The 9,248-nt window shown below is 37.9% G+C and overlaps 1 protein-coding gene across 1 annotated transcript in view; it reads left to right on the top strand.

The window, feature by feature from the left end:
• Positions 1 to 7,758, top strand: part of LCMT1 (leucine carboxyl methyltransferase 1) — a 60,395-nt gene extending 52,637 nt beyond the window's left edge. The window contains exons 10-11 of the mRNA XM_049789540.1: positions 5,522 to 5,619; positions 7,563 to 7,758. Coding sequence (XP_049645497.1) covers positions 5,522 to 5,619; positions 7,563 to 7,585 — 121 coding nt within the window. The 3' untranslated portion in view covers positions 7,586 to 7,758. The remainder of the gene's footprint in view (positions 1 to 5,521; positions 5,620 to 7,562) is intronic.
• Positions 7,759 to 9,248: the final 1,490 nt, after the last annotated feature.

The following is a 9,248-nucleotide window of genomic DNA, read 5'->3' as shown; positions in this document are numbered from 1 at the left end:
ACCCTCTAGCGCCACCTCTCTGGCCCCTATCCCTTATTCTCTAAAGCAAAGGCCACTAGATGTGCTTGTATTGTTCGATTTTTAATGAACCCAAGTTAGTATCATCTAATAGTTGAGCTAATCATCTTGGAGCCTTTATTGTGGCAGTCTTTTCTAGGAAATCTCCCTGCATGTCTAGTGGCATTTTTAATCAGGAAGCAACAAGAGTTCTTCATGGACACGCTTTCTCCATTCAGAAGTGACCCGTAGGTCCGTATAACAAGGCAGGAACAAATATGCACATATGTGAACACTCCCCAGTCACATTTAGACATTCACATCATGTCTAGACAGAAGGAAAATACCAGAATGTTAGTGCTAGACATAGTAAAAAAAAAAAAAAAAAAAAAAAAAAAAAAAGAAAGAAAGAAGGAGAATATGGGCTATTTCTTATTTTTAAGTTTATATTTCTTATTTATACATTTTAGAAATGCTTGATTTGAGGGGCCAGAGCTAAAGCACAGTGGGTAAGATATGCCTTGCATTCAGCCAGCCCAGGTCAATCCCAGGTGGTTCCCTGAGCCTTCTATGAGTAATTTCTGAGCACAGAGCCAGGAATAACCTCTGGGTGCTGCCAGGTGCTTGATTTTTAACAGGAAAAAAGTTTTGTATTCCTATATACTTAAACATGTTTCTGTGTTTTATATATTTAAATTTTATAGTTAAAATGCATTTAAAAATACATATATTTGAAGGGCCACAAAGTATACATTCAGTAGGGTATTTGCCTTGCACACAACCAATCCAGATTTTGTTTTTCGGTTGGTTGGTTTTGGAGCAACTTGGTGTTGCTCAGGGATTACTCCTGGCTATGTGCTCAAAAATCACTCCTGGCTTGGGGGACTATATGGGACGCTAGGGATTGAACGAGGTCCATCCTGGATCGGCCACATGCAAGGCAAATGCCCTACTGCTGTGCTATTGCTCTGGCCCCCAAATCCAAATTTGATCCCGTGCACCCAATATGGTTTCTCTCAGCCTGCCATAAGTAATTTCTAAGTGCAGAGCCAGAAGTAACCCCTGAGCACTGTGGGTGTGCCTCCCCACAAAAAACCAAAACCCTAACATTTTATTGGAAACAATACTTAAGGATAGAGTAAAATCAAAATCTTCTCCATTCCATTTGGCCCAACACTCTGTGTATTTATTAGCTTTTATGTAGAGACCAGCATTGTTTCAATTTTGTTTAGTATTTTCCAAAATATGTATTGCTCCATTATCCCTTTACATAGCTAATAGCGTACTGTTCACATTACTTGCTTCTAAATTTCATAATATGTTTTAAAGGCTCTCCCATGGTAGTGTGTATTATTTGTGAATGGTAATTTGTTAATTTAACCTGCAGCTCTTCAACTCTTTCTTTTTTTGCTCAAGACCGCTCTTTAACCAAGATATTTTTTTTCTGCAGATAGAAAAATCTATTTCTTCAATAGATCTTTCTGCTAACAGAGAGAATTCTGCTAACAAAGAGAAATCTGCATTTTTTTGTTATTGGAGATCTAATTTTATAAGTACACTAATAGCCATATAACAAGCCTCAAGGCAGGTTTGATAAAATTTTTAAATGAAATACATAATTGTTTTAGTGGGAAGAAATTTTTCTGCAAAATAAACACATTGCTTTAAAGACATGCCATTATAAAGTAAATGCTATCAGATTCATATTAAAAACTTCAAAGGCTTGACAAAATATATAAAATCACTGTTGAAAGGCAATGAAATTAATAAGCAATTCAGCAGAATTCTCAAGAGTGGAAGTAGATAAGCAGATTCCCACATTTGCTCCAGGTTTTTCCCTTAAGTTATTTTTCATTCCTTTCACTCAGACATTTTTATACAACCCCAGAGACATAAAATAGGCATGCAAATCAAGCATTGCTAATAAGCACAAATTTACAATTTAACCTTTTGAGCCCCAGCCCTGCACATTCAATTTTATCACCTCAGATGGAATTGTGATCCTTAGTTTAAGGCAGCTAGGATTTTACCCACTGCTTCTAGTTTGCAGTTTTTGCTATTACTATGTTACAGTTGTTGCAGTGAATACGTATACAGTTTTTTTAAAAGTGAGGTCAGGTTAGTTTATATATTTTGCAATTTAGTTTCACACAATTCAAAATACTTGTTCCAATATATTTTATACGAGCAATGTACTAAGCACTACAGTCCATTGTGGACCATAAATGGTCCTTCCACCACTTATCCCAACCTCAGCCTCCAGCCCTTATCCCTGCCTTTACTCATAATATCAAATGTCAGAATCCAACGGTTGGTTTATTTTGTCTGTTTGCTTTCTTTATATTCTACATATGCATTAAATCATCTGGTGTTTGTCTTTCTTCTTGCATTGCTGCAGCAAATCTTTGAAAAATATACATCTTTGTATTTTTATATAGTTAAATCTTTTTCATGGAAGTAACATTGCATTAGAGCATTTTTTCAGGTATACATCATTGAAAATTCCAATCTGTCCTTCCCTGTGCTCTATCCCCTATAACCTCAAAGTGTAAAATTTTTAAAGTAGAATTATTAAAACATTGTACATTAATAATCATTTTAATGTGTGTGTGTGGTCTTAGGTATCAAACCCATGCCTCTTACTAATATTTTGCAGCATACACTTTACCACTTAGCCACTTCTCTGTCCTTTTATATTTATGGGGAGAAAGGGACACACCTGGTAATGTAGTGCCTGAGGTTCACCCCTGACAGTTCCTGGAACATGTGTTTTCTCCAACATGCAAAGCTTGTACACTGATCTTTTTCTGAGAGATAGCCTCTTTGGCCCAAGGTATACCATTACTATTTTATCTCCTCCAACTTTTCTTTAGGCCAGTGTTTCTCAAATAGTGGGGCTCACCCCTGGGGGGGGGCCTGCAAGGCTCTATAAAGGGGAGGGGTGTGTTTGCCTCTGCAAACACTGTCATAACAAGCTAAGCCCCGAGTTTATGTCTCTGTATGTCTCTGGAGCTGAGAGTTGCTGTGTCCTGCTTCAAACCCTGCTTCGAAAAGCTATGCATTGTAAAACATGCTCATTGTAGCCATTAATCCAGATATCACCTCTGATTAAAAAATCAGCTCAAATTATTTTATATATTTTTGTTTTGCAGGTTAAAGTTTTATTTTAAATAAAGACACTATTTACAGGGGCCGGGAAGGTGGCGCTAGAGGTAAGGTGTCTGCCTTGCAAGCGCTAGCATAGGATGGACCACAGTTCGATCCCCCGGTGTCCCATATGGTCCCCCCAAGCCAGGGGTGATTTCTGAGCACATAGCCAGGAGTAACCCCTGAGCGTCACCGGGTGTGGCCCAAAATTAAAAAAAAAAAAAGATATTATTTACACTTGTGTGGGGAATGCGAAAAATGTTTTCTTCTTCCTGGGGGGTGGGGGCATGACAGAAAATAACTGAGAAGCACTGCTTTAGGCCAACGTTGTTCTAACTACTGTATCAGCATCCCTTTACCATCTCAATGTAACCCTTTAACCATTCCTTTCCCAACATCTTCCCCTTGGGAAATATTTTTTTAAATATAGTTTGTATTTCATGTTTATAAGTGGTAATGCTTAGAGTTAATATGCACAGTTGGCCTCACCTCCAAATTCCACCAATGGCATGTATGCCCCACCCACCTCTTCATTCTCTGCAACCCACTCCCCTCTTGGCATTCTCAGTTCTGCATTTTTGGTTCATCAGTTTGTCATTTTTTTACAACTTTCCATTTTCTTGTCTTGTTTCTCTATATACTGTCAATGAATGAGATCATTCGGCATTTGCTCTTTTCCCTCTGAATTTCACTTAACATGATAAAGGTTCATCCAAATTTCAGTGAGCTGCATGATACATCAGCTTTTCTTACAGCTGCATAGTATTCCAGTGTGAATAGACCAGAACTTTCTTTATTCATTCATCTCTTGGGCACATGGACTGTTTACATATTCTATTCTAGTTATGTTTCCATATTATCTTATACTTTATACACTGCCTGAACATACTGCGCATGTCTTTTTTTTTTTGGTTTTTTTATCTTGGGGCCAACCTGGTGACACTCAGGGGTTTTTCCTGGCTGTGCACCCAGAAATTGCTCCTGGCTTGGGGACCATATGGGACACTATGGTCCGTCCTGGGTCAGCCACATGCAAGACAAATGCCCTACCACTGCGCCACTGCTCTGGCCCATGCATATGTCTTTTTTTTTTTTTTTTTTTTTGGTTTTTGGGTCACACCCGGCGGTGCTCAGGGGTGACTCCTGACTGTCTGCTCAGAAATAGCTCCTGGCAGGCATGGGGGACCATATGGGACACCAGGATTCGAACCAACCACCTTTGGTCCTGCATCGGCTGCTTGCAAGGCAAACGCCACTGTGCTATCTCTCCCGGCCCCGCATATGTCTTTTTTAATTCACATTTTTTATTTTGGAGGTGGAAGCCAAGAAATAGAAATGCCAGATCATAAGGAAGATACACTTTTTTAGACCTTCTCTGTACTGTTCCTATAAACATTGAATCAGAAAACATTCCCATCATCTGTAAATAAGGGTTCCTTTTCACTGCAACCCTATCAATATTGTTTCTAGTTTGTTTGATGTCATTCTCACTGGTCTGAGATGATATCTCATTGTCATCTTGATTTGTATTACCTTGATAAGTGACAGTGAACACAATGTCATGAACTTGTTGACTGTCCATATATCCACATAACATAAAATGTCTGTTCATCTCCTCCCCTCCATTTTTGATGGGATTTTTGGCATTTTTGTTGAGTTTTATTTTGAGTGCTTTTTATTATTTGAGTGCTTGGATATTAATCCTTTATTTGATATATTGTGTGCCAACATTTTCTCCCATTCAGTAGTATGTCTTCTTATTTTAGCTTGAGTTTCTTTTACCACGTAAAAACTTTAAAATTTGAAGTCCTTTGTGTTTATTTTTACCTTTGTCACTTTTGCCAATGGGATCAAATTATGGAGAACTCTTCTGATTCCCAACAGAATATAGATTTTAAAAATTGATAGTTGATCATATCTCCTTCCCCCCACCCCCACAAGAAGTTGTACCATTTTGTAATGCAGGAGAGCACCTTTGTCCAATGTTCTTGCTAAAGTGTCAGCTATTTTGATACTGTCTCTCTGAAAGTTGACAAAGTAGCTTGTATTTTAGTTTACATTTCTCATAAATGAGAAAAAAATTATTGGTCTTTTAGATAAATTTCTTAAATTGCTTTGATATGTAATTGCTATATGTATATATATATATATCAAGGAAATCTACTGTCATTTGTATTGCAAATACTTCTTAGTTTCTCTTATGTCATTTGTCTTTTGACCTTGTTTATGCTATTTTTCTTTTCAGTAAAAATATAGACTGGAACTGTCTTAAACATTGTTTTGTTAGCCTGATTCAGTTAATATTCAGAGTTGTGAATCATCATCCTTATTTTAAACTGTATACATTTATATTGTTTTATTTCAATTCTCTTTGCAGAATAGAGTCCCTAGAATTCCTGGATGAAATGGAACTTCTTGAGCAGCTCATGCAACATTACTGTCTGTGTTGGGCAACGAAAGGTGGAGCTGAGTTTGGTATGGAATTGGGCTTGGGTTGATTTGAACAGAGATCTTTTGTCTTCAAAGAATGCCTGGAGTTTTGGACCCAGAAAGAACTAGAGGATTGTGTCTATGTATCTGTTTTTGTTTCCAAAGAAGTACCTCTGACATCTGTTTTCCTAGCTCTGAAACTAGAACTGTTCAAATAAAGGATATGTACCAAAACTAACAAACCAACCGACCTACACCCTTGAAAGGATGATGCTGGAATTTCCTTTGTTGAAAGATAAGACCTTGAGAGTCTTATTAATAATCACCTCAATAAAAGCTGCCAGTGTTTGTTTTTTTAGTCAACGTGTAACCAGGTTTAGTAGATGTTAAACAAATAGACATTATTCCTTACATCTGTACAGCTGTGAATTGGATTTCTCCTTGTTAGCTCCTGTGATTAATGTGAAGTTCCCTGCCAAGCAGAGTAGGGATTTTGTAGGGAGAGCATAGATCGAATTTTCACATTTCTTGTTACGTTGGTCTGGATCCAGTTCTTGACAACTGTCCCAGGCCACTCTGGATTCTTTTGGGAATTATCCTTGGGTGTGTCTAGGACCCATAAAAATGATGGTTAGATGGATCTCAGCTCAGACACTTAGTAGCAGCCTATCAGTCTACCGGAGATGGTCCTATAGGTATGTCCAAATAATAAGCCTTTGGGCAGGACCCTCATGCCAGACCGCTTCACAGAGACACAGACCAAATCTTTTTTTTTTTTTTCACTATTTTACAGATTTAGCTGAAATATTCTCTCAAAATGTTTTCTTCAGTTTGTTTCTATTTAAATGTCATTCATGCATTTTCACTTTCCCCATTACTTTTAAGCTAAGTATAATTTTTATTAGAAACTACAGAAATAGGGCCGGAGTGCTGGTGCAAGTGGCAGGGCACTTGCCTTGTATGCTGCTGACCCAGGAGGGACCATGGTTAGATCCCTGGGTGTCCCATATAATCCCCCAAGCCAGGAGTGATTTCTGAGCACATAGCCAGGAGTAACTCCTGAGTATCACCAGATATGGCCCCAAAACAAACAAAATTAACAAGAAAAGAAACTACAGAAATATCTGAATAATATGATGAACAAAAGAAAAATCGCTTGTATGCAATTTGAAAATCACTTTGAAATAAACTTTGGAAACTATTTTCTTCCACTGTTTCTAGCCATTATTTTGTTTTAGCAGGGTTGAATCCTAAATTTGTGTAACTTGATTACTGATCTTTTCATTATAATACTATAAAAATAGGACTTTCCTATTAAATTCAACAAGCATAACTTTAATGGCTATAAAAAATTGGGGAGGTGTCAATATGACAATATTCAGGGGTTACTCATAATTCTGCACTCAGGAATTACTCCTGGCAGTATTCAGGGGGCCATATAGGATGATGAGGATTGAACCTGGGTTGGCTGCATGTAACGCAGGCACCCAACCCATTGAAATTATGACTAAATTTCATCAACTTTCATACACTTTTCGAAATGTAGGTTGTTTATAAGCACAAATGAGTTAACTAGTTTTTTCCTAAATAAATTAATGATAGTAGACTGTCAGACATGAGTTTATTTTCCCATCTGACTACTTTTCAGTATCAGTGCTTATATTTGAGTCTGCCAAAGAACGCATCTGCTTTTGCTCAAAGTTCAGGCACTTAAAAGATAGACTTTTGGCCTGGACTGCAGATACCCATAAAGTCAGAAAGCTTTCTTAATCCCTTTAAAACCACCCATAAGCACAGTCTCATCCATCCTGACTGCCTTGTGAAATCTCACCGTACAAAACAGGTGGCCAGAAACACAGTTGTCAGTGTTGTGGGTAATGCCCAGAACTAGTCCCTGTGGGCTGTGTGTCTGCATCACATCCTCCCACCTATTTTCTCTGTTCCAAATGTGGGTCTTTTAACAGCGTTCATGTGTTTCCTTTCCTCAGGTTTGAAGGACATAACTTGTTAAACTGTTCAAGTTTTGCACTGAGCTAGAAGCAGAAGCCACTAACCTTCTTGGAGTTGACATGCTGAGTTTCCTGAGTTTCGACCAGGCCTCATTTCCAGTCAGTCTCAGAACTGTTACTGAGTTGTCACACCTGCTCCTGTTGATCTGTTGATTAAATAAATTTCAGTTGCCAATTGTCTTTGTATTGCTTCTCTATCTGCTACAAATCTGGCCATCTTTTCCTATAGTGGGCCAGTGTTCACTCCTACATCAGCCTAAAAACCTGAATCAAAAGTTGATCACACTTGATCTATGTAGGGTTTTGTGTACTCATTGGCAGCAACTGGCCTTGCCCTTGACCCTAAGTTCCTCTCTGCTCATTTTTCTGCCCTTTGAAACTAGCCTGCTAACTACCTGTTTCATCTTAGTTATTCTGACAGGCTAACTGATACCCTGAAATGTGTGTTCCTGCCCTCTGAACTTTTCCATGTATAATTAAGGAAGTTTAGGTGGGGAGTATCTGTGTTGATTTAACATGATTCCAAGGATGCTTATAGGAGACAGAAGGGCCAGAGAGTGGGTAGAATTCTGGCAACAGAACATTCTGAAGCATGAGACTGCTTTGGAGTTACAAGAAGGGACCCAAAGCCAAAGAATATAGGTCACCACTAGATGCTGACATAAGAAAGCATTGTCTCCTCAGACCATTCAGATGGAACCAGATTTGTGAACAACTTAAGCCCTATGAAACTGTTTTAGATATCTGACCTCCAGAATAAGTTTGTTATTTTATGCCACTCATAAAGTAATTAATATACAAATAATTAGAATTGTCAATACCCCACAATGCAGAAACCTAGGGCACTTTCATTCTGATTTTAATAACCTGATTTTCACTTTCACACTCCCACGGTGTGTGTAACTAAAGATTTGTCAATTCATTTGAGCTTTTGAAAAAACAAGTCTTCGTTTTATTTTCTTTATTTTTCTTTTTCATTTGATTGAATCCTTATTTCCTTCTACTAAATTTAGTTGGTCCTTTTTCTAATTACTCAAAAGGGAAGTTGGGGTAAGATCTTTCCTGTTTGAGATAGAGGTGGCTGGGTTTTTGGGTCATATTTGTTGGTGCTCAAGGCTTACTCCCAAGATTTGTACTTGAGGGTTAGCATTGGCAGTGCTTTGGGTAACATGGAACTGAGATTCAAACTAAGCCCTCCTTCCTGTAAAACATATTCTCAGCTTTGAGCTGTCTTTCTGGCCCCTTTTCTTTTTGACTCAAGTAAGTATGCATTCACAGCTATATAGTTCCCTCCTAGCGCTCACTTTATAGTATCCCAGAGTTTTGTATGTTGTGTTTCATTGTCATTTGTCTCAGGATATTTTCTCATTTTTCTTTAACGTGTCTTCTGTGACCCTTTATTCTTTACTTTTCATATATTTGTTTTCCAGTTTTTCCTTCTGCTGTTGATCAATTTCATTGTTCTATTTCATTGTTGCAGGAACAGATAGTTTGTACCATTTCAGACTTAAAATGTATGACTTCTTTTGTGTTCCTATCATGCAACATTCCAGAGAATGTTGCATGTGTACTTGGGGGAAAAAAATTCTGCTGTTCTTTGTTAAATCAAGTTATCTTTTACATTGATTCTCTAACTAGTTCTTACCAGAAGCTTTTTTTTACTCA

This window comes from Suncus etruscus, chromosome 15, assembly GCF_024139225.1.
Source record: "Suncus etruscus isolate mSunEtr1 chromosome 15, mSunEtr1.pri.cur, whole genome shotgun sequence".
NCBI lineage: Eukaryota > Metazoa > Chordata > Mammalia > Eulipotyphla > Soricidae > Suncus > Suncus etruscus.
Note: the sequence above shows the minus strand (reverse complement) of the source record. Positions and strands in the feature narration are given on the sequence as shown.